Genomic DNA, 24,896 nt, shown 5'->3' on the forward strand with positions numbered 1-24,896 from the left:
TTCTGTCCTCTCACCATCACTTTCTGACCAGCCGTCTCCTTTCCTGAGCCACTGCAGAATACCCCCCAGCAGCCCCACACCCAGGCCTGGGTTTCTCCCTGCCATCCATCTCCTACCAAGGACAAGGGATTATTCTCAAACACAAAACTGATCATCTCATTTCCCTGCCAGCCACCCTTGAATGATTTCTCACTGCCTTCGAACTAAAGTCTATATTCTTTAAGATACCTGACGAGGTCTCTGTGTCTCTCCAGCTTCTCTATGCACCAGCTCCTCCTCAAACTGTTCTGCAGGACGATGGCAACTCCTCTGTGCTCTCTCTTGCCTCTGGACTTTTGTCCTTGCTATTCCCTTGTTTGGAAGACTCCCGGCCTACCCTTACCCTCTGGTTCACGCCTCACCATCTTTCAGGTGCCAGTCTAAGTGCCACTCTCTGAGAAGCCTTTCCAGACCCCCAGAATAGGTCAGCCAGCCCTGCTGTCTGCTGCTTCTGCCCCTTACACTCCCCCATCATCACCCTTATCGCAGTTCATTTCACTGTATACTTAACTGCCTGGCTCCCTGATTAGATAATGAAACCTCTAATCAGCATCTGACCTGCTCCACAGGGTACCCACAACACCTAACACAGTACCTGACACCTAGGAAGTAATCAGTATTTGTTGTATGACTGACTGAACAGAAAGCCATTTTTACTTCACATTCCATTCATCAGGCACTAAGTTTGTATGCAAGTGTGTGTGTGTGTGTGTGTGTGTGTGTGCATCAGCGAGTGTGTGCACACGTTCATGCATGTGCGCGCGCACACACACACACACTCACCCCTTCCTTGAAATACAGCTTGGCTGACACGACTAAGAAAATACCTACAAAGCCCCCTATACCGCTGGGTCCCACAGGGGGACAGCAGCTGCCAGTGGGACATGGAACTCTTTAGGCTTTAATTTCTTCATGTGGAAGATGGGAATAATAAAATCTGCCTTACATAATTCAATAAACAGCAGCTATTATATTAGTCTCCCAATTCCCAAATAGGAATGGAGTGGTGCTCAGAAGACTCCAGCCCATGACGGAACTGCCCACCAGGGGGCAGTAGGACCCCGGCCTGGTCCAAGGCTGCAGCCACCGCAGAGCCAGACAAGCAGTCAGGGGGAAGCAGAATGTGCAACCAGGGTAGCTTCCCCGAGATTTCAGTGAAACCAGAAAAAAACAAAAAAACAAAAAAACTCCGAGATGGGGCATATGTCAAGAAGGCCTCATGTTTCTTAGACTCATCCTCCTCCTTTTCTCAGCCCAGGCACCCCGAGGCACTGTGTGTGCTTAGAAATAAGAATTTCTGGCTTGCCGTTCACAGGGAGCAGGGAGGTCCCCCTTCTAGGTAAGTCTTTTTATCCCACTACAGCTGCCAGCTTCACTTCCATTGGGGACTGTGGTGAGAAGAGAGACAGACTGCAGAGGACATCTTGTTATTCTGGGAAGTCCCATTCCTGGGACATGGGGAATGGCAGAATCCAGAGTTATTCTTGGTTATAGATTTCATTCATCCTTTTCCACCTTGATTTCAATGAATGAGTTCAAGTCAGGACAGCAGGTTTTGTGGGGTTGGTCGAAAGATGGGGAGACAGGTCCATTCTCATCACCTCCCTCTTCTTCCTCTTCTTGGAAATGAGGATTATAAAGTTCTGGTGGAAGGAGCTGGGCCTCAGCAGAAGGTAATCGGTCTGAGGGAGGCCCATACACACGGTTGGCTTTAGTGCCATGCTTAGAATTGGCATCCAGGTGGTAGCAGAGCTCCGTGAGGCGCTGGGCCCGGAACCGGGGAGGCCGGGCCACCCAGACACCTGGCTCATTAAGACTGTCCTCTTCATCTGACATCAGCTCCTCTGTCACATCCTTCCATAGGCGTTGGTCCTCAGGTCCAAAATGCCTCATGATGCTGGATCGGTTGGCAAAAAGCTAAGGAAGGAGCCCAGGGTAGAGACAGGAAGAGAAACAAACTGTGGATTAGATTTGGGAAGAGGGTTCTCATAGGAAGAAGGCCATATAAAATCTGTGTCTGAGAGAACCTAGCCCCCAAGTCATCTTAGAACTGCCCCCCCACCTCCTCTTTCTGCCAACATTCCTGGCTCTCAACCCTATCCTCAGATGCCATGTCCTTTGGCCCGTCCCACTGCAGCTTAGTAGGGTTTAGTGTTTAGTATCTTGAAAAGAAGGCCTAGAAACCTACCCGGTATCTGCGACTTCGAAGCTTCTTCTCCTCTTTTTCCTTCAGGCCTTTAAAGGGGTTCAGGGAGTTGCGGTACTCACGCCTCTTAGTAAGGAAGTAGGCTACACAGGCTCCTGGTGAGGAGGGAAATGGGAGGGGGCAGAGAGCAGGTCCTCAGCCCTTTTTTTCTGCCCTAACACTACTGGCTGGGAAGGTGAGAATCACTCTGGATGGTGGGTTTTCTCACAGACTCATCAGCATCTATTTACTCCTCTTTGGTTTGGCTGTCTCTGTTCACCTCCCTGTCCAGCACTGACTCCCCCCATATCTCCCACAGGCACTCAACAAGTCCAAGCTCTGTAGCTTCCTCCCCCGACCTGGGCTTGATCAATCAAACCCATCCCTATTCTACTCTTCCGGTAGTGGATTACCAGCAGTTTTTCAGCAGAAGCTTTCTTAATGCTGCAGGGTTAGCTATGGGCAAATAAGAGAAGAGTAAGGAAAGTAGAAAACCCAGGATGTAATATTTAGGGACAAAAGGGCAGGCCTGGATTCTGACTTCCTTTCTGTAACACCCTAGATTCAGGCCCTGTGGAAATATCATGCCTGCTGGTGTTAGTCCTTTCCTTCTCCTATTTTCATTTCAAGTGGGATAGAGGAATAAAAAGGCAATTAGAAACAATCCTGGGGTGCCTAGGTGGCTCAGTCGGTTGAGTAATTTGGGCTTAGGTCATGATCTCAGGGTCTTGAGATGGAGCCCCGAGTCAGCTCTATGTTCAGTGGGGAGTGTCTCTCTGCTCTTGCCCTTACTTGCACTCTCTCTCTCTTTCCCCAATAAATATTTAAATAAGTAAATAAATAATTAAATATTTAAATTAAATATTTAATTATTAAAATAAATAAATATTTTTTAAAAAGAAAGAAAGAAAAAGGGGCACTTGGGCAGCTTGGAAGGTCTGCTGACCTTCCAACTTGGTTTTGGCTCAGGTTGTGCTCTCAGTGTCTGGGATCAAGCCGTGTTGGGGCTCTGTGCTCAGCGATGAGTCTGTTTGGGATTTTCTCCCTCTCCCCCATCCCATTCAATCTCTCCCTTTCTCTCAAAGAAAGAAAGAAAGAGAAACAATCCTGTAAAGATGTGAGAATAGCCAAAAAAAATGTTTTAAGTCCACTATTTTCAAAATCGCTTAAATCACCTCCATTACAACTCTTCTCTGACCAAGAACAGTGAGTGGAAAAAGGATGGGGGTTAATTCAATTTTTCTCACCTTTCAGTTCCTTATCAGTGTAATTGTGGGGACTGGTCACCAGCTCCTGCTTGAGCTTTTCCAGAAGGAACTTCACTACTGAAATATTCCAAGAGGACTTGATGCTGCCACAAAGAAGATCATGAACGAGGCAGTCAGCATTTTAAAAGCCAGACAGAGATTCCTGGCACAAATTAACTTTGAGATAAACTCCCCCATGGCCAAGGACAGGATGCAGGGGGCAACCTCAGCCTCACTGTTACATTGGAGTAACCCTCTACTGCCCTCCAGGGGAAGAGGCAGAGTACCCTGTGATTCTTTTCCCTCAAGAGGATCATACCTTTCAGACCCATTGAATCTCTTGTCATTGGTGATGTGGTTATGCACATTGTGGACCAATTTCTAGGGGAAAAAAAAAAAAAACAAATACAGATTCAAGCTGGGAGTGGATATGATGAAACCCTCCTCTGTTCCCTGGGCATCATCCCTATGGGGTTGAACCCCTATGGGGTTCTCTGCCTGAATCCTTCCCATAGGCTGGGCACCATTGCTGGTGCCTCTTCTTAGCCAGAGAGCCTATTCAAGTCAGTATTTCAGACGTCCTCCCTTTTGTGGTCCTTTTCATTTAATTTGTACGAGGACTCCAGGATCATCCCTGGTCTCACTTCTTTTCTGGGGAATATAATCCACTAGGGGAAAAGGTCTCAGACATTTCCACAAACATAATCCTTCCTAATAACCAGGAGAGAGCAAATATACACCAGGATTACTGCACCTGGACATTCCTTGAGGGCCCCTATTCTTGCAAACTTTCAAGTTTTCTTTACAATGTATCTGTATTTATTTTAATCTAAAAATGTCTTCTTGTAATGAGCACCGGATGCTATATGCAACTGATGAATCACTGAACTCTACCTCTGAAAACAACACTACACTATATGTTAATTCATTGAACTTAAATAAAACAAAAATTTTAAAAATGTCTTCTGAATGTCTAAGAAATTCTAATGTCTCATAAAATTGAGGACCCAGGAAAATGCCGTAAGTATATTCCTTTGCACATTACCACAAATCTCAAGGGTACACACACCATGGTCTAAAAAACACAAACCTAAAGTAACAGAAATGTGAAATGCAAAGGATCTTGGAGACACTATCACCCAACTCCCAACCTCACATCATTCTACAGGCTTACTTTCAGCTTTGCTTGCATACCTTTAAGAATGGGTTCTCACTATTCTTTCAAGTCAGCTTATTTTACTATTGAACATCCCTGATTGTTAAAAAGTTTTGTCTCAGACTCCGAAATCTGGCCAGTTTTGCCCCTAACAGCACCTAAAATCTTTGAAGACTCTCATGTACTCCCCAGGTCTTCTATCCGGGCTAAATGGCCCCAAGCTCTTCAGCCATTCCTCATGACACAGTTTCCAGACAGACGCCTCTCAAAACCATCAGGCTCTCTGGCTTGCCAGTGTCCCCGGACAACGTGGCAGTGGGAACGGAATCTAATGCGTCAGTGGAGACCAGGCCAAAGGGAGCATTACTTCACTGAGTGGCACACTACACTTCTAGGAATGAAACCCAAGATGGCATTACCTTTCTTAGCAATGCCACCCCTATTCCTAAGGTCACAGTTTTCATTCCTAGTGAGCTTACAGTCAACTCGAGTCCATTTTTTCACATGGATTACTATCTATGCCATTCTGCAACCATTTTTTTTTTTAAACTTTGATGCAGGACTTTACATTTCTTCCAGTTAAATTTAGTTCCAGTGTTTCTGGTGGTATTTTCATCCCAAGCTCCCTCGGTCAGTGGAAATTGCCAGTCCCAAACCGATGGACTCATATCAGGACATCAGCTGCAGCTAAGGAGTTCCCAGTTTACCCTTCTGCCTCTAGGACTGACTGACCATATCCATTTAGGAAAGTACCATCAAGTGTTTATGGTTAGGGCCTCTACTCTATAAAAAGGACTGTTATTAAATTAGCTTCATATTTGATATGGTTATTTTACCTCTTCAGAGTCCCAACCTAAGGAATCACAAAATATAGGTGAATGCTTCAGAAAGAATCTGAAAGTGTTGCAGGAAGAAGAAGGAGAAGGAGAAGGAGGAGGAGGAGGAGGAGGAGAAGAAGAAGAGGAGGAGGAGGAAGAAGGAGAAGAAGAAGAAAAGGAAGGAGGAAGAAGGAAGGGAGGGAGGGAGGGAGGAAAAAAAAGAAAGGGAGAGGAGGTGCCCAGCTTCCAACTCAAGTGGATTGGAAGAGATCAGCTGATAAAAATCAAACCAGGCTTGAAGTGGAAAGGGAAAATACTCTAAGACAATAATAAGTGTTAAGACTGTGAAGGCTGCTGGCTCACCTACCTCCTGAGCGAGCTAAAAATAAATATATTTCCCCAAGGGGCGGCTGGGATCTGCCGCATTCCAAGAAGTCTGTGGTTCCCATTTGGTCCTTTTGGATCCCTAGCAGCAATCCCCAGCGACCCAAGCAGACTGGAGGGATGCCTCTTTGATTCCTTCCCAGAGCTAAAAGCTGGAAGACTGAAGGCCTGCAGCTAACCCTCTCCCTCGAAACCAGTCTGGCACAAGTACATTTGAAACCTTCCTCTGGGATGGGCAGCAAAATCCCCTGACTGGTCCTCCAGAGCCCTTTCAAGCATCTGTAACAGAGCAGGAGGGGTGAGCACATTGTCCTCCTGTAAGGTCCTTAGTTCCACCGGGCTCTCCAAAAGGCAGGCAGCAGCCAGGCCTCAACCCCAGACCTCTCCCTGGAGGAGGTAGGAAGAAGAACTGGGAGTGGTCAAAAGACCCATTTTTAAGCAAATTGTAATTATTATGCATTTATTCATGATTTAAACACTATGAAGTTTTGGGAAATCCCTTGCAATGCATTTCTAGGTATATGCCTCCATTTCTGTCACTGGCAGCAAGAGTTGCCCTCTTGGGCCAGAAGTTTCTGACAGAAAAACTAAACCCATTCCCTGTTTTTGATAAGTGAGCTATCCCTGAACATAACCAAAATTTAAAATGAAGGTTAGAAACCAGCTGATTCTGATTATGAATGGTGTCTTCCTTCCCAGGGAAGAAAAGAAGCCCTTAATGTAAAAACAAACCAGAGGAAAGGAAGGGTAAGAGTCAGGAGCCCTTAGACAAGGGAAAAAGAAGCAAGAAGTAATGAAAGAAGAATCTTCAGTTAAGATGAAGTCGGTAAGCACAGTACTGGGTGGGCTTCAACCTTTATTAATATTGTGACAAGAGAACAGGGCTACACTGTGCTGAGATTTCCAGTGGGTGTGAATGGTGAACTCCCCTCCTATTCAGAACTCTCCAATGACTCTATCAGCCATGAGCCAGAGAAGGGAAATGCCTTACAGTCCATATGAACAGGATCTAGCTAAAGAACACCCCCACAGTTATCAGAAAGATGTCTGGGGATGCAGAGGCGATCCAAGGGACTATGGTCACCCTAGAGTAGGGTTTCTTGACCCTGGCACGACGGACGTTTTAGGTCGAATTATTGTGGGTGGCTGCCCTGTGCACTGAAGGATGTTTAGGGGTGCTCCCGAGGCTCCAAGCCACTCCCAAGTTTTAGGCTCAACTGGTTCAGCCCAGTACATTCCCTGCCAAGAGCTCTTGGAATCCCTAGACTCACCAAACCTTTTTAACCGAGCTGAGAGATGAGGGGCCCTCTGCGCCCTTGGGCTGTGGCCACCTCAGCATTCCTTGGCCATTCTGCCAAGGGGTCCCTTGCTGCTTACCCTGAACACCAGTTATCTGTAGGCTGTTTCCCGTGCTACCCTTCAGTGGTCAGTCTGCTCAATCCCTTAAAGATCTTCCCATCAGGACTATTAGTTCATGGGGAGGAGAAGTGATAGAAAACCCTTCTCTTTAAACAGAATATTTCAAACTATTTGGAAAAGCCTTTAAAAAGTTCCCCAATGGGGCGCCTGGGTGATTCAGTGGGTTAAAGCCTCTGCCTTCAGCTCAGGTCATGATCCCAGGGTCCTGGGATTGAACCCCACATATGGCTCCCTGCTCAGCAGGGAGCCTGCTTACCCCTGCCCACCCCCCCACCCCCGCCTGTCTCTCTGCCTACTTGTGATCTCTGTCTGTCAAATAAATAAATTTTTTTTTAAAGTTCCCTGATTAGCAGGGGGCCTGCCCATCCTTAGGGCCACGGACCAGCCTGTCTCCTTGTTTTCCCTCCCCCTCCAGTAGGATCCAGGACACCATTCATTCAATATGGGACGTTTAAAATCAACCCACACTTCATTCTTCATTTCTCTCTCCAGACTGAAGAAAAATGTATAGAATTGAGCTCACTCACAGAGAGTACCAGATCCCGCTTGCGCCTGGAGTTCTTCTGCCCACTCCCTCTGGTCCTGCATGGGGAAGCAGTAAACCCTAGAGAGTGTCTCAGCTCCCCTGTTCCCCCAGGGCCTGACTCTTCCAAGGCACCTTCCAGCGCAGCAGCAGCACTGAGCATGTCCTCGGGGCCGGGTGGTGGCAGCTTGCTTCCATTTTCTGGCCCTGTCTCTGAGGTTGCCCGCTGGATAGCCAGTTGTGTGGCTGGTGAGAGCTGCTTGGCATAAGCAGGGACCAGCACCCGCTGTACTGCACCCTCAGAGGCCACATAATCATCCACCAGCTAAGAACATAAAAAAGAATAGCCCATTAGCCATCCAGGCTTAGGGGAACTCAGTCAACCATCATCCTTTGGCCAAGGGCAGTGAACAGAGAGAGCAGAAAGCAGGGGGAATCCAGCACAGTCTTTAATGGTCAACAGCTTGTTTCTCGGGGACTCCTACGGGAGTGTCGGAAAATATTTCTTAGAAATACATGGCCTCTCGAGTTGAATCGTTACCCACAGGACTGATTACAAGGACAAAGCTTGTTTCTGATGCTCTATTTGTGAGGAATCATCTATGATTTGCTCTTGGGTGTAAGAATCATAGCCAGGCAAATATTTTGTCTAAAAGGACTGGGGGAGGAAGTGATAAGAAAGGAACACCAAGCAAGAGAAAGAACAAGAAAAGAAAATGATAACACAAACAGGAGAAACAGGAGAAAAATGGGAGCAAAGAAGAGAGATATAAAGTCAGAAATTTCGGGGCACCTGGGTGGCTCAGTGGGTTAAACCTCTGCCTTCAGGGTTGTGAATTCAAGCCCCAGGTTGGGTGTGCAGCCTACTTAAAAAAAAAAAAAGAAAGAAAGAAAGAAAGAAAAGAAAAAATAAATAAAATGGGGTACCTGGGTGGCTCAGTGGGTTAAGCCTCTGCCTTCAGCTCAGGTCATGATCTCAGGATCCTGGGATTGAGCCCCCCCCCACACACACACACACTGGGCTCTCTGCCCAGCAGGGAGCCTGCTTTCTCCTCTCTCTGCCTGCCTCTCTGCTTAGTTGTGATCTCTGTCAGGTAAATAAATAAAATCTTAAAAAAAAAAAAAGTCATAAATTTCTAGAGAGGCTGGCACCAACTGTCCCCCCCACCCATTCCCTTCACAGGACCTGTCTGTGCTCCCACCTTGATCCTGCCCTGGCCACACCGACTGTCATTGTCCTGACATCTACTTGCTGCCTGTGCCCTCACTCAAGGACATACAGGGCAGGGAAAGGAAGGAGGGAGGAAGGAGAGACAGGGAAGAAAGGAGGGGGGATTTCTGCAGCCAAGAAAACAAAACAGTGAAAGCGGGGGGGGGGGGGGGGGGGGGACAGAAAGAAGCGGGGGAGGAGGCTGAGATTTATAGACCTGTGAGCTGCTTTCTGCGCTGTGAAATCTAATTCCATCCTGTCGGCTTGGAAGCCTTCTCTGCCTGACAGAACCAAAGCTCAGGGCATCGCCTAGCCTGGTACCTAGTGCCCCCTGCCTCCTCCCACCTCCCTGCAGCTCCCCCCTCCAGAGTCCTGGCTGGCCTGAATGGGGCAAGCGGCAGTGGCCGTCACCCACCACATGGCTAGGCCTTCAGGGAGCAGTGACCAGCCACAGCATGACACTGGAGGGGGACAGGGGCTTCTACATTCATTTCTCAGATCTAGCAGATGGGCTGGGAGTTTCCTCCCTTCCATCTCCCCTGTGTGCTCTGCTCCTTCTCTCTTTCCTGGGTGTCTGGACCTTGTTGTGCATGAGGGAGGAGGAAAGAGAGGACGTGGGGGGAGGGACCATGGGGGAGGAGAGCTGACAGACCTCCCACTGTCTCTCAAGTGGTGACACATCTGTTACTTTCCCATCTCTGTGATCTCCCTAGTTGCTCCATCTCCTTTTCGTACTTCCATGTGCCACGCTCTGCAGTTTTTACTCCACTCAGCCAGGGTTTTCCTGCTCAGATGGCCCTGAGCAGTAAAGAAACTGAAATATCACAGTGTACTTCTGTGTCTTTTCCTGCTCACAAAATATGCCCGCTTGCTCCCCTTGTTCTCCCGACAACGACGTCTCTCTCTTCCCAGGAACTCCCAGCTGTCCACTTCTCATCCTCACGTTTTCCCTTTCCCTCCACCTCTTTCCCACCTTCCCCCACGTTCTCTTGCCCGCCTCAATTCTCTTCCCATTTAGATTCGCCTTTCCTCTGTGCTCTCTTCACTTTCCCTCCTTCCTCAACCCTTCCTCTCCACCTGCCTCCTTCCCTCCCTACACCTGTCCTTCCGTTCCCTTTGTCCTCTCCCTCTCTCCTCCCTCTCCGTCCCTCCCCCGTCCCCCTCCCTCTCTCTCCACCTCTGCCTGCCCGCCCCCTCCATTCCCATCTCTCTGTACTGAATTCCTCTTGGCAAGCGGAGGGCCCGTGATAAAATATGAATGAGACGTCTGTGCGCGGCAGGCCTCCTCGCCAGGAGAGGCAGAGCCCCTGGAGCAGCGGAGCCAGCTGTGGAGGAGAGGGTGGCACGCAGAGCTCCTGAGAGGCAGGGGAGGGCACGGCCAGCGCCCCGCACACCGGAGTCGAGCTCCTGCCATATGGGCTGCGGTGGGGAGCCAGGCACACGAGGGCTGCATATGCCCGCCGGCAAGGGACGACCGGGGCTGTCCTGTTTGCGCACAAGTAACCCCCAAAAGCGAGGCTGAAGGCTGGACAGAAGCCAGAGGGAGGCAGAAGGAAGAGGGACAGGCCCGGAGAAACCCTCGGGAGCCACCCCACGACACGCGCGTCCCGCTCTGCGGCCCTACTCACGGGATTGAGCAGCGGGGCCGCGTCGCCGGCCGCCAGGGGGCACCCCGGGAGCCGCGCGTCTCTCTGCGCGGCCGGGAAGCCCAAGGGCCCGGGCCCCACGGCCGAGGCGGCTCCCACCTGCCACAGCTCCTCGATCACCACTTGCATGCCGCTGCCCACGCTGTCACACTCCTCTTCCGCCGCGGCCGCCGCCTTGCACGCCTCCCCGGGGCTCTCCTTGAGAGGCCCCGGCTCCTCGGGCGGGGAGCCGTGCGCCCGGCTGTCCGCATCCTCGTCTGGGGCAGAGGCTTTCCCTTGCCTCAGCTCACCCACCTCCTCCTGGAGACGTTTCAGCAATTCGTTGTTGGCCCTCGCGAGCCCCAGAGCGGCCTCGGCCAGGCCCACGGCCTTCTCCACCCGCTGGTAGATAATGTGCAGGAGCTGCTCGGAACTCTGAACGGCCAGACCGTGTCCAGTCACCGTGATGGGGGTGCTGGCGGGAGGGTTCCCGCCTTGGGACCCTGAGCTGCTCGCGCTAGTCTCGCTCTTGCAAGCACAGCAGCAGCATCTGGCCTCGCTGCCACCGGGAGGGGAGAAGAGGATGGTGGCACTGAAGGACATGGCTGATGGCAGCGTGAACAAGTATGCTCACACTGCTGGGCTGCTCAGAAAGGTGTTCCCAGCCGGCCCCACTCGAGGCAGGTAGGAAGCACCAGCCTCTTTGGATTCACTTTCCTGTGTCATGGCAGGTGACCAGAGGAGCCTGGGTACCAGGCGGTGGGCTGGGTGAAGGAGGAGTAGGCAAGCCAGGAAGGAGTACACCTTCCATGGCTGCCTGTCCTCAGCTTGCAGAGAGATGCCTTCTTCTATCTGCAGATCCCGTGCTCTCCCAGCACAGCGCGGTGGGGGTCCCACTCAATGCTGACCCAAAGGGTGGTGCCTACACAGGCCTTCCTGACGAATACAGTGTCAAGGGGTAGAAGGTATTCTTCCTGCACCCAAGCATGGAACCCCACCACCACTCCAACCTGAGGGACAGAGGGGTAGGGGACTCAAAAGGACCCACAAGCATCTGGAAAGACGAGAAGATTAAGGAAGAAAATGCAGATCTGTCTTTACCTCCTCCCTGTCTTTGTGGTAATAACAGTCATTGCCTTTTGTCTCCTTGACATCATTCCTTTAGGAGTTCAAAACACTTCCCGCAGGTTATCTCAACCACACAGAAGCTCTAGGAAACACATATTACCCCAGGTCCACCGAAGAAACATGCAGACGAGTTATAGATCTTTTTCAAGGTCAAGGGAGACGGCAGAATCCAGTTATTGCCACTTTCAATCTAGTGCTTATTTTTTTAACTGATAACCACTTTTTGTTGACATAGAGAATCACGATTCTACCCTCTCTATAATTTTCTTACACATGCATTCAGAGTAAGACTTCTAAGTAAGGAATATGCCGACAGCCCTCAACACGTCACCAACCTCAACGATTCTATCACTGGCGCTTTGGGGATGGGGCAGGGAAAGGAAGGGAAAAGCTGGATCGGAGAATCAAGCTGCAGTGACCACGGGCCACCCAGCCCCCTGGCTCTCACGGTTGTGCATCTGGGCCTCCAGCCTCTGAAAAGAAATCTAGCTGTTCTGAATCCTAAGCTGGTAGGTCGGAGAAATCACCTCTGAGGTCCCTCATCTCCACTTCTCAAGCTCCTTGACGGAGGGACAAAGCTCAAAAGGCATGTCGAAATAGCTCAGTCCCCACATAACCAGCCCCATCAAAGATGAAACCAGAATATTGATGATAAACCAAAGTGTCTCACTTTTGAATCACTGTAGGTAAGCAACTAAACTACTCTAGGAGAAAAAGAAAAAAGGTATGGGAGGGTTGGATTGTACGACTGAGCACAGTCCAAGGAGCTTCATGTTGTCTTTGCTAAATACTTGATTATAGGGGAAAGAAAATCCTTCTGTCTGAAGCTCCCTAAGTGATAGAATCTTAAGTATGTTTACAGTTTCCACAAGAGATACATTTCCATCTTACCCTATAAATGATATCATAACATCAGAATTAAAAAAAAAGAAGAGGCGGGTAAGAGAATTTTCTATATATTGAGATTTGGGTTTCTTTTTTTGAATCAGCAATCTCATTTCAGAAACAGGTGATATCAATGCCTCTAAGGTACTAAAATGTAAATCTGACCATGCATTTTAATTACATTTGGCTATTAAAGAATAGCCTTTGATTTGCTCTTTCCACCTTTTATACATAAAAAACAAACAAAAATGTTTCTGTGCCAGGTTTTGACATGTAAGAACTTCACTCATATCCATTTGCAGCTTCTCTGTCATTAGAGTCACTGGAAGGCAAGCTTAACCTGAAACTAAAGGTTAGAGGAAGGCAGTAAACGAGTCCGGTGTCAGTTTATGGATGAAGCATTTATAAATCCTTTCCCTTCCTAAATAAGGGCCTTCGCTGTTCTTGCAGAGTTTTGTTTTTTTTTTTTTAATATTTTATTTATTTATTTGACAGAGAGAGAGAGAGATCACAAGTAGGCAGAGAGGCAGGCAGAGAGAGAGGGGGGAAGCAGGCTCCCTGCTGAGCGGAGAGCCCCATGCGGGGCTCGATCCCAGGACCCTGAGATCATGACCCGAGCCGAAGGCAAAGGCTTAACCCACTGAGCCACCCAGGCGCCCCTCTTGCAGGGTTTTTAACCAACATCATGCAAGGAGTTTCACCTGAAACATGGCTGTTGTGAGAAAAAGACAGTTATGTAGAAGATAAGATACAAATGGTTGCCAGTTGGGTTCAGTATTTGTAAAATCAGATACTAAGATGCATCAGGTTGGCACACTGGGTGGGCACCCCTTCTGGTACTAAAATGACAACAGCTACATTCTTGCCCCAAACACTTACTCTTTCTTGCAAGGGCCTTAACCCCTGCCAGTGCTGTGCCTGCCTCAAGCTCTTCCCTCCCCCTTGAATGGTCATTCCCAGGTCATCATTCCAAAACAGCACTGAACTGGAAGTGTTAAAAAAAAAAAAAAGAGGGGCGCCTGGGTGGCTCAGTGGGTTAGGCCGCTGCCTTCGGCTCAGGTCATGATCCCAGGTCCTGGGTTCGAGCCCCACATCGGGCTTTCTGCTCAGCAGGGAGCCTGCTTCCTCCTCTCTCTCTGCCTGCCTCTCTGCTTACTTGTGATTTCTCTCTGTCAAATAAATAAATAAAATCTTTAGAAAAAAATATTAAAAAAAAAAAAAGAAAAAAGGAAAAGAAAAAGAGAAAAAGATATGTATTTCTCATCCTGCTCCACTACTTAACAGCTGTGTGAACTTGGAAAAATGATTCCCTCTTCTGAGCCCCAGTGCTCTCCTCTCTGCCGACTTGGGAGTGTTTTGGTGACGACTACACATATGTAATGTAGGTAAGGCACCTACAGAGTGCTGGCACGCAGTCAGTGCCCCGCAAATAGCAACTGGATGGTAGGATGATTATTCCCGAAATATTTTGTGTTCCATCCTGGAGCTCCATCCTGATTTCCTAATCTTGAAAAAATTGCTGTGCCTTGAAATGGAACTTGAGGGATTTTCCCCCCTAAATTTAATAACAAATTTCTAAGCAACAATAAATTCAAGTCTACAAAGATGCATGTATGCATATAAAAGCTTCTATGGTATACATTAGAGAGGTAATTGAGAAAACAAAGTATTTGCAATTTGCTTAGTCTCAAGAACCGGCTTTAGACTGGGGATAATATACAACTTTGCTAGCTTTTAATGATATATTTTCATATTTGTGTTGACATAAAAAAAATCATGATTCGGGGTGCCTAAATGGCTCAGTCGGTTAAGTGTCCGACTCTTGATTTCAGTTCAGGTCATGATCTCAGGGTTGAGAGATTGAGCCCCACATTGGGCTCTGGGCTGGGTATGGAGCCTGCTTTTAAGAATCACTCCCTTCCTGGGACGCCTGGGTGGCTCAGTTGGTTAAGCAGCTGCCTTCGGCTCAGGTCATGATCCCAGCGTCCTGGGATCGAGTCCCACATCGGGCTCCTTGCTCGTCAGGGAGCCTGCTTCTCCCTCTGCCTCTGCCTGCCATTCTGTCTGCCTGTGCCTGCTCTCTCTCCCTCTCTCTCTCTCTCTCTGACAAATAAATAAATAAAATCTTTAAAAAAAAAAAAAAAAAAAAAGAATCACTCCCTTCCTCTCCCTTTGCCCCTCCCCCATCCCAAATTATAATTCTACTGTCTCTGTAATTTTGTTCCTCAATTCTTTCTGCTTTTCTATTTTGTATATTAACCTAACTATGTCTGGGTCATCTGGGTGGCTCAGTCAGTTAAGCGTCTGCCTTTGGCTCAGATCACACTCTCGGGGTCTTGCGATCGAACCCTGTGTGAGGTTCCCTGCTCAGCAAGGAGTCTGCTTCTCTCTCTCTCTTTGCCCTTCTCCCCAACTTGTGCTCTCTCTCTCAAATAAATAAATAAAATCTAAAAAAGAAAAAAACCTATGATCATTTTATTTATTTATTTTTCATTATTATTATTTGGGGTGAGGGGCATAAAGAGAGAGAGAGAATCTTTTTTTTTTTTTTAAAGATTTTATTTATTTATTTGACAGACAGAGATCACAGGCAGGCAGAGAGGCAGGCAGAGAGAGGAAGGGAAGCAGGCTCCCTGCTGAGCAGAGAGCCCGATGTGGGGCTCGATCCCAGGACCCTGGGATCATGACCTGAGCCGAAGGCAGAGGCTTTAACCCTCTGAGCCACCCAGGCGCCCCGAGAGAGAGAGAATCTTAAGCAGGCTCCATGCCCAGCACAGAGCCTGATGTGGGGCTCAATCTTGCAACTCTGAGATCATGACCTAAGCTAAAATCAAGAGTCAGATGCTTAACTGACTGAGCCACTCAGGTGCCCCTAACTATGTCTATTTTAGAATGTCACATTCAGAGCAATAATTGGTGGTTTTTTGTTTGTTTGTTTGTTTGTTTTTTTATTAACCGGTCTATATAAACTCAGTACAGTGCACTATAGCACAACGGGTATTCAAATAACCCTTACTCGGTTTCTGTGGACATTCCTGCTGACTTAATTTTCCTGGCTCCTGTATTTACTTAAGCTCTAAGACACTGAAATGAAAGGACAAGCAAAGAAAGGAGAGCCAGCAGGTAATAAAGGAATATTTCACATTATAATATTTCCTAACCAGATAACAATCTAAATGCTGGATAAGTTGGATTAAAAACAAAACACACACATTTCATTAGCTACATACATCCCTATTACAGAAAAACAAGTTGAAAAAAAAAGTTTCTAAAAATTCTCTATGCAAGGCCATGCTGAAGGATGAGTCACCAAAATGGATTGCCACCACCAAATACTCAAATGAAGACAAAGTCCCTACATGCAAAAAGCTTACAGCATATGTGAGAATGGAATGTCTAAGAAACAAAACAGAATATACACAAGTGCCTAAAAATATGAGTGCAGACAAAAATTCTTGAGGAGATAGTTCAAAATAATGGAGAGATCAACAAAACGAAATCATATGAGAAAGGGGTCTTACAGAAGAAGAACCTCCAACCAAGCCTTGGGCAATGTATAAAAGGAACTGGTAGGGTGGGAAGACATGAGAGATGAGAGGAAAAACAAACATTATAGGAATTTACGCAGTACGTGTGCGAGGTCAGAGCAAAGGTATGGAAAGCTGACACAGGACTCTGAAAGCCATGTTAAGGAAACTCCTAGAGTAGGGGTGAGCAAACTATTTCCTATAAGGACCAGACAGAGTAATTTTGGCTTTGCAAGTCATGTGGTTGCTGTCATAACTACTCAACTCTGCCATTGTGGCACAATGCAGCCATGGACAATACATAAGCATGACAATATATAAACAATGACTGTGTTCCAATAAAATCTATTTATAAACATAGAAATGTCATAAGATATTATATTTAACACTTACATTAAAAAATATAAAAGCCATTCTTAGGTCATGGGCCGTACAAAAACAGATGGCAGACCAGACTTAGCCTATGGATGGTAATTTGCTGACCCCTGTCTTAGACACCCAAAGTGGAAGGGTTAGATAGTATTAGGAGACTCCTTAATCCGGAAGTGAATTGAGAATGAGGGTTGTGGATATGAAGGTTCAACATTCTGATGGAAAACCTGATACTATTTTTTTATTTAATAAATATGGGCACAGAAATACTGGCAAAGACAACTTCAAGATCAACCTGAGGGTCAGCAAATGGTACCATTAACAGAATGACAGAAATGAGAATGTTGAGGTGGCTCAACTGGTTGGGCATCCCACTCTCGATTTTGGCTCAGGTCATGATCTTCTGGGTTGTGGGATCACCCCCACATCAGGTTCTGTGCTCAGAGAATCTTGCCTGAGATTCTCTCCTCTCTTGCTGCCTCCCACCCCCCCACCCGCTGATGTGCGCACATGCGCACATACTCTCTCTCTTACATAAACCTTAAAAAAAAAAAAAAAAAGGAAATGAAGACATTGAGAGGAGGCACCATCATGTTAGAAAAGATGTGTGTGTATATATGTATGTATGTATTTATTATTTTTTTAATGAGCTCTACGCCCAACTTGGTACTCAAACTCACCACCCCAAGATCAAGAGTCACATGTTCTACCAACTGAGCTAGCGAGGCACCCAAACATAGACTTGCAAGACATGGTCTGTATGAGAAGAAAAAGACCTTTTTCTTCATTGACTTCATTCAAATGACTTTCTTCATTCTGTTCTTGCGTTCTTTTCGCTGTTTTCTTGAGGTCTTTTTCTTCTCATACAGACCATGTCTTGCAAGTCTATGTTTGGGTTCATTGGGTTCATCAGATGTGTATTTACTTGACAAGTTAAATTTCAAACTGATAGCAACATCTTTAAATGGATGTCCAGATAGCAAATGACTAGGACCGAAAACAAACCAAAACAAAACAAAAAAACCAAGAGGAAGGTCACAGCTGGAATGCAGATTTAGAATCTTTAGCTGGAGGGTGGTAGTTGAACCTGAGAGTGAATGCATTCTCCACAGAGTAAGGATAAAGTGTGAAATGTAAAGGCCAAAGACAGCGCTTAAAGCCAATCTGTGCAAGAGGCTTCATTAAAAGAGAAGAATGGTCAGTGAGGTGGGAGAAAAAGAGTGTTATGAAAGCCAAAGTAGAAAGAATTTCAAGAATGTGGATCTAATCAACTGTGACAGGTGCAGCAGAATGACTAAAGAAGATGAAAATTAAGGAGATATATTTTATTTGTCTGTGATGGTCATTGGTCATGACCAGAGAGGTAATTTTTCAGTGAAAGTAATACAAAGCAGTAGGTGAAAGAAGAATTGATGGAGAGAAAATGCAAACAAGACATGAAGTCAAGTTTTCTAGAGTTTAGTTATGAAAGGAAGGAAATAACAAGGAAGTCAGAAGAGGCTCTAGAACTTCACTATATTTACAAAACAGAAAGAAAAAATTCAATGATTTCTGTGCCATTAACCACAGCAACGTTTTTCTAGATATATCTCCTGAGGAAAGGGAAACAAAAGCAAAAATTAACTCTTGGGGAGTGCCTGAGTGGCTCGGTAGGTTAAGTGGCTCGGCTCAAGCCATGATCTCAGGGTGGTGAGACAGAACCCCAGGTCAGGCTTTGCACTGGGTGTAGACCCTGCTTAAAATTCTCTCTTTCAGGGCACCTGGGTGGCTCAGTTGGTTAAGCAACTGCCTTCAGCTCAGGTCATGATCCCAGAGTCCCTGGATAGAGTCCCACATCCGGCTCCCTGCTCAGCAAGGAGTCTGCTTCTCCCTCTGACCTTCTCCCCTCTCATGCTCTCTCTCTGTCTCTCTGTCAAATAAATAAATAAAATCTTTTTAAAAAAAAATTCTCTTTCCCCTTGCCTCCCTCCCCCCAAAAAAACAAACAATAACAAACTTACTGGGACTACAACAAAACAAAAAACTTCTGGGGCGCCTGGCTGGCTCAGTGGGTTAAGCCGCTGCCTTCGGCTCAGGTCATGATCTCAGGGTCCTGGGATCGAGCCCCGCATCGGGCTCTCTTCTCAGCAGGGAGCCTGCTTCCTCCCCTCTCTCTCTGCCTGCTTGTGATCTCTCTCTGTCAAATAAATAAATAAAATCTTTAAAAACAAAAACAAAAACAAAAAACTTCTGCACAGCAAAGGAAACAGTCAACAAAACTCAGACAACCTACTGAATGACAGAAGATATTTGCACATGACATATCCAATAAAGGTATCCAAAATTAAAGAAGTTATATAACTCAACACAAAAAACCCAAATAATCCAATTTAAATATGGGCAGAAGACGTGAAGAGACATTTCTCCAAAGAAGACAGTCAGACGGATAGCCAAAAGACACATGGAAAGATGCTCAACATCACTCATCAGGGAAATGCAAATCAAAACCACAATAAGCTATCATCTCACACCCCTCAGAATGGCTATAAAAAACACAAGAAACAACAAGTGTTGGCAAGGATGTGGAGAAAAAGGAACTCTGTGCACTGTTGTTAGGAATGCAAATTGGTGCAGCCACTCTGGAAAAACAGTATGGAGGTTCCTCAATAAATTAAAAATAGAACTACCAATGGTACCTGGCTGCCTCAGTCAGTACAGCATATGACTCTTGAACTCAGGGTCGTGAATTCAAGCCCCAGGTTGGGTGTGCAGCCTACTTTAAAAAAAAAAAAAAAAAAGAAAGAAAAGAAAAATAAATAAAATGGGGCGCCTGGGTGGCTCAGTGGGTTAAGCCTCTCTGCCTTCAGCTTAGATCTCAGAATCCTGGGATTGAGCCCAGCACTGCACTCTGCTCAGCAGGGAGCCTGCTCCCCACCCCCCCATTCTCTCTGCCTGCCTCTCTGTCTACATGTGATCTCTCTCTATCTCTGTCAAATAAATAAATAAAATCTTTTAAAAATAAAATAAAATGGGGGCGCCTAGGTGGCTCAGTGGGTTAATCCTCTGCCTTCAGCTCAGGTCATGATCTCAGGGTCCTGGGATTGAGCCCCGCACTGGGCTCTCTGCTCAGCAGGAAGCCTGCTTCCCTTCCTCTCTCTCTGCCTGCCTCTCTGCCTCCTTGTGACCTCTGTCTGTCAAATAAATAAATAAAAACTTTAAAAAATAAAATGAAATGAAAAGAAGGACAAGACTTAAAAGAAGGCCGCTGTGAGAAAGTAAAAGATGAAGATATTAGAAAAGAATTAAAGTTTTCTTTTAGGAAGGATCCTCCCGATGTGAGAAGGAAGGAACAGTAACTTTTCCCTAAAACTACAAAGAAAAATGAATACAGAGCAAAGATTCATTGAGGTGGAGAGAGGAAGACAAAGAGATACAGTATTAAGACTCTCTTTTTACTTAGAGGCAGATTTTCCTCAGTATGAATAATCCAAATTGATAACAGAACTTTACTATAAACAGTACAGCATTATCTGTTGTTACAAACCTGTTAAATCCTTTCCTAATGCTTCCAAACTAACATAATTAATTATTCTTGCTTTTTTCCAGCACTGGCTTATGGTTCTAGAGCCCATTTAACACTGTCAATATTATTAAGGTACATAAACTTTATTCTGATATCTTTATTTTACTTCTCAAGATGTATAACTTTAATTCAATAACACATGAAGCCATTCATGCACTGTTTGGCAAACCAATGGTTAACTATAGTAAATTATGTGGGCAGTGTCTAAACCATCATTCTCAAACATTTTAATACGGTCAACTTTTGCAATTCAGATTGCTAATTTATTTGCAAGCTAAGAATTCATATTTTCATTCCAGAAAGGAAAAAAGAAAAGGAATAAACTAAGGTTGACCACCACAGAATAATATACAAGTCTTTTGCAAAATGCTATCAACTTCTAGAATTGAGTTTTAAGAAAAAGATCTTTACTCTTTTGATGAGTTGCCAACACAAAGTGATGGCAGCTGCCAAACTTAAGTTTGCATAAAATACATGTTTGGGGTTCATTCAGTGTTGGTCTAATTTTAACACATGTGAAAGGGGCCCAGAAAATGTACTTTCCAATAATTTTGGTATTTTCTTCATAAATATTTAGATAAAAAAGAAAGAAAAGTCATCTTCTTTAGACAGTTCAGGGTGAGACTGTCCATAATCTTAACTACCCCTTTCCTCCCCAGTCACATGTATTTGTGTTAGAACTAAATATATCATCCTCTTGGCAGCTCCCTTGCTTGCTTTCAACCCATTCTGAGTTTGAATTTTCTGCATGACTGAGTTCACCTCCAAACTATGAAAAATAAAAGTTTCCTCACTCTTTAATAGATGTGTATGATATGGTATCACTCTGATGATGTATGTCTTTGTAATGGGCCCTTGACTCATTCAGGGTCAGGCTAGCCGTGGACTTCCTTAAATGTGATTACTGAGGGGCGCCTGGGTGGCTCAGTGGGTTAAGCCGCTGCCTTCCGCTCAGGTCATGATCTCAGAGTCCTGGGATCGAGTCCCGCATCAGGCTCTCTGCTCAGCAGGGAGCCCGCTTCCCTCTCTCTCTCTGCCTGCCTCTCTGTCTACTTGTGATCTCTGTCAAATAAATAAATAAAATCTTTTAAAAAAAATGTGATTACTGAAAGCACAGCAATTCATACCGTAATTTTCATTTTAAGAAATAAAAGGAAAATGGCCACTTAAAGCTCCAACGGTGGTCAGCCCTGCTCCTCCACTTGGAGGTGCAATACGGCTCACCTGTTCCTATCAAAAAAGAGCCCTTTCATCACACCAGAGCAGGAAAGCAAATACCGGAAAATACTACTTTACTACATTTCGAAAGATCGACCCATCTACTGCTTTGCAGAGAAAGTCTAGGACCTAATTTTCAGGGGTTAAAAAAGACAGAGAGATGTAGACCTAAGGGGAGAATAAGATTCTAAGAAAAGGCTTCCACTAATCCGAAGATTCCAAGTATACTTGTAGAGTGGTTTAAGAGTTTTTAGCCTAGCGCCGCAGTCTTTTATTTACATGTGTTAAAAATGCAACTGGCTAAGATGAAAATTCTCGGTTTAAGATTTCCGTAGAAATGTGCCTGACAAAAAGGACAAGTCCTGCACTTCTGGATCAACTGAAAAATGAAAAGCTAGCTCCTAAAGCCACATCATGCACCCTGCGAGCCCTCGGTAAATGTTAGCTAATTAAATATTAGTCAGAGATGACAGGTGGGCACCAGGGACAGCAGAACCATTTCCGACACTGGGAGAACAGAGCTCGAGCACTGCCCTCGGGTCAAGCCGCACAGGTGAGGGCGACTCGCCCCTGAGCCTCACCGCAGTAGGGGCCTGGGGGTTCCGGGGAAAGGGGTGTAGGAGCAAACAGCCCCGTGTCCCGATCGAGGATCTTGCCGGGTCACCGTGGGTAGACTCGTGGCCGCAAAAGCTCTGTGGACTTGGGCGGAGAGCCACCGGGAACTTCCCGCTGCGACCCGGCTCTGGCAGCCCTACAGGTGTTCCGTCACCGGTGTTCCACCGCGTGTGCCCCGCGCCGCCGCTCCAGCTGACTCAGCGGCGCCTACACGAACGCGCAGCCCGGCTGAGGAAGACTGCGGCGCCGGCCCGTGTACCCCGCCAGCGCGCGCTCGCGGGGAGGCACCGCCCCGCCTGTCCTCTGGCTCCCGGTGATTGGTGACTGGACGACTGGGGAAGCAGGGCCGGGGAAGGTTATTGGCTGCAATCCACAATCACTCAACGAGCCAGGGAAGGGAGGGGCCACTTCAGGGAGGGACACGACTGCGAAGCTTTTTCAAGGCCATGAGGCGCCATCTTTGGCTTGTTTTGTTTTGTTTACTTGGGTTTGTTCGTCGCTGCTTAGAAAGCTGCGTGTACACGATTATAAATTCAGTGCCACTAACAGGCCTCAAACATTTGGTGGTGGAAGGATTTTAATTCCTGTCGGCCTTGGTTACGGATCTTTCAGATACCACTAGCAAAAGTGGAAGTTCCCCTTAGTTCAAAGTTTTCATCTCTAGGAGCCCCGGGATTCCCAAAGTCAACCGAGTTTAGCTGTGCTTTGGTAGGAAGGCCAAGCCAACGATATGTTCGTGGGACTCAACGCAAGGACACTGGGCATGAGCCTAGGTTCCTAGTAAAAATCAAATAGCAAGTCAGAAGCTTGGGTTGTGTACCTCTCTGGGACAAGCTCTCTCTCCCGGGAAGCTAAAAAGTGATGACCTGCAGTGATGTGGAAAAGAATGAGAACAAAACTCCATTAAAAATTCCCAGCACTGCTGCCACCACAGAGTCATTGGAATCTGACTAGATTTCAGAGATTTGCATGCAGGTCTAAACTTGTGGAATGATCCACATTTGAGACAGTATTTATTAAGTACTGATCTGGCTTGCATTGTTAGGAAATAAAAATAACACCCAGTACAAGTGAGAAGCCCAGAGAGCCCACAGAGGGCCACTTTCATTATAATGAATTTCAAGACCTGGACAAGTAATTCTAAAGCTGTTGTTTAGGCGCCCTAAATACTACCTGAAACTGAGTAGGGCTCTGGCTGAGGAATGGAAATGTATTTCCATCCTCCTACAGAAGCTTTGTTGTAATTAAATTTGAACTCTACAGTAGATCCTTTTTAATATCCTGATTGCTGCTTCACTGGTGACATTCCAGTTTCTCCCTCATCATCCCATATACTTCCTATGCTTTCACTCCAATCTGTGAATACAGATTTAAATATATTTTCCCTATGACTCCTCATAGGAGACAGTGGCTTAGTAACAGAATGAAGTAAGACGAAGGCTCGTGAGACGAAGGCTCATGTAACCGGAAGCTTTGCTCTAAGCGTGTTCTGTCCTCCTCTTCTTACCCTTTTCTCTGTGACTCTTAGACCTGGGGAGAAGGCTACTCAATCCAAAAATTCAACACGATAACCACAATGCATTTCTTATCCCCCTCCTATGTATTATTTGCCTTTGCCTCCTCTTTGCCCCTCTCCCACCACAACCACCATGAATGGTTTTTGAGATTTGGATTTGACTGGATTATTTTCCTGACACTTCGCCAGCTGTGGAGCTTTTCAAACAAATCCCAACCTATAAACGACCATTTTGTCAAAAAGCCAAGAGGGAACTTCCCTTCTGAACACACCAACCAAACCACACATAAAGGCCAAAATATACACAGCTGTACATTTAAGAACGTGAGACAATAAAAAGCAAAACCACTTAAGGCAAAACAGTCACTAAAGAAGGCTTCGAACCACAGATTCAATAAATTGCCTACCCTCATTTGCCACATGGGCTATATACTCCCTGGGAATTATTTAATTATTCACTAATCTGGTACTTTAAAAGAGGAGTAGAAAAATACAGTAAATGCACATAAAATGAAAGTGCCTAAGTATGCGGAGCATAGGATTTTCTAAGCTCTAATTTGCACACGAAATCCTGTTTGGATCACATGTGGGAATACAACAGGAAAAAAAAAATCACAGCCTAATAAGGGCTACTTTGCACACATAAAATCAAAGGTAATCTCTTTCGAAAACAAAATCTGATATGGCACATATACACATACTGTACATATACACAAAGCACAAAACCCCAAGACAAATCTTTATAAAATCATTTGCTTCAAAACACACAAACACACACACACACACACACACACACACACACACACTGTCTTCATGAAAATGTAAGACACATTTTTAAGAAGGGCTTTGCCCACCTCCCCTGGGAGGTGAGTGTCTCAATTATAATATCCAAACATTTTTAACCTATTGGCCTTGGACAATTGCCACATTCAAGCCACTTGGTTTTGGTTCTGGGGGAGGGTGTGTAAAACGCACGCAAACAGCTTTGTGAGGGAGTCTCAATTCTCCGCTTCTTTCAACGTTGCCCTTGACGTTGCCCGTGGCAGAAATATACATTATCCCTTCACCCCGCCTTAAAAAAAAAAAAAAAAAAAAGGAAAAAAAAAAATCTATACTTCCCAAGCAGCTAAATTTTTTAAATACCTCGACCACAAAAATTTACCAGTTCTTAAACTGTGATAACAAAAAGAAAAAAACTCTATAAATTTGACTGGAAATAGTTGTACACGGCCATCCTGCTTCTCAACTTCTTGGTATATTTAAAACCTTGACCAGGAAAAAAGAAAAGAGGAAGAGAGACAGAAAAAGAAACGGGGGAAAGCGCAAATTCCCCTTAGCAACAGTTTCCGCACCCCAGCACTGCCACAGATCTCTATTTTTAAAAATTTTGAACACACACACAAGATTAAGGAGGGGAAAAAAATGGAAAAAGGATACCCGAAGGTCGTATGGCTCTTTGTATTCGTG

General features: G+C 45.9%; 1 protein-coding gene across 5 annotated transcripts; it reads right to left on the reverse strand.

Annotated features, from left to right (window-relative positions):
- Nucleotides 1-973: 973 nt before the first annotated feature.
- Nucleotides 974-24,896, reverse strand: LOC111162330 (chromosome unknown C14orf93 homolog). 5 transcript variants are annotated; one of them, XM_022526708.1, is made up of 7 exons: nt 24,867-24,896; nt 10,610-11,542; nt 7,776-8,096; nt 3,791-3,852; nt 3,472-3,575; nt 2,228-2,340; nt 974-1,956 (listed from the first exon to the last, which is right to left on the reverse strand). In XM_022526708.1, the coding sequence occupies exons 2-7, from the start codon at nt 11,207-11,209 to the stop codon at nt 1,537-1,539; spliced, it is 1,620 nt and encodes a 539-aa protein (XP_022382416.1). In that variant the 5' UTR covers nt 11,210-11,542; nt 24,867-24,896; the 3' UTR covers nt 974-1,536. The 5 variants fall into 5 exon arrangements, with proteins under 5 accessions (XP_022382416.1, XP_022382408.1, XP_022382401.1 ...); XM_022526700.1 differs by having other exon boundaries at nt 10,610-11,660; nt 24,867-24,888; XM_022526693.1 differs by having other exon boundaries at nt 10,610-11,873; nt 24,867-24,879.

The sequence above is a fragment of the Enhydra lutris genome, unplaced genomic scaffold, assembly GCF_002288905.1.
Source record: "Enhydra lutris kenyoni isolate GAN:26980312 unplaced genomic scaffold, ASM228890v2 scaffoldscaffold4, whole genome shotgun sequence".
Classification (NCBI taxonomy): domain Eukaryota; kingdom Metazoa; phylum Chordata; class Mammalia; order Carnivora; family Mustelidae; genus Enhydra; species Enhydra lutris.

Excerpts from the sequence above, each read along its gene's own strand:
- LOC111162330 (XM_022526708.1), bottom strand. The coding sequence starts at position 11,209 with ATGTCCTTCAGTGCCACCATCCTCTTCTCCCCTCCCGGTGGCAGCGAG. Across the intron at positions 8,097-10,609 it reads CGGCCCCGCTGCTCAATCCC|CTGGTGGATGATTATGTGGC; the intron begins GTGAGTAGGGCC and ends TTATGTTCTTAG. Across the intron at positions 3,853-7,775 it reads AGCGGGATCTGGTACTCTCT|AAATTGGTCCACAATGTGCA; the intron begins GTGAGTGAGCTC and ends TTTTTCCCCTAG.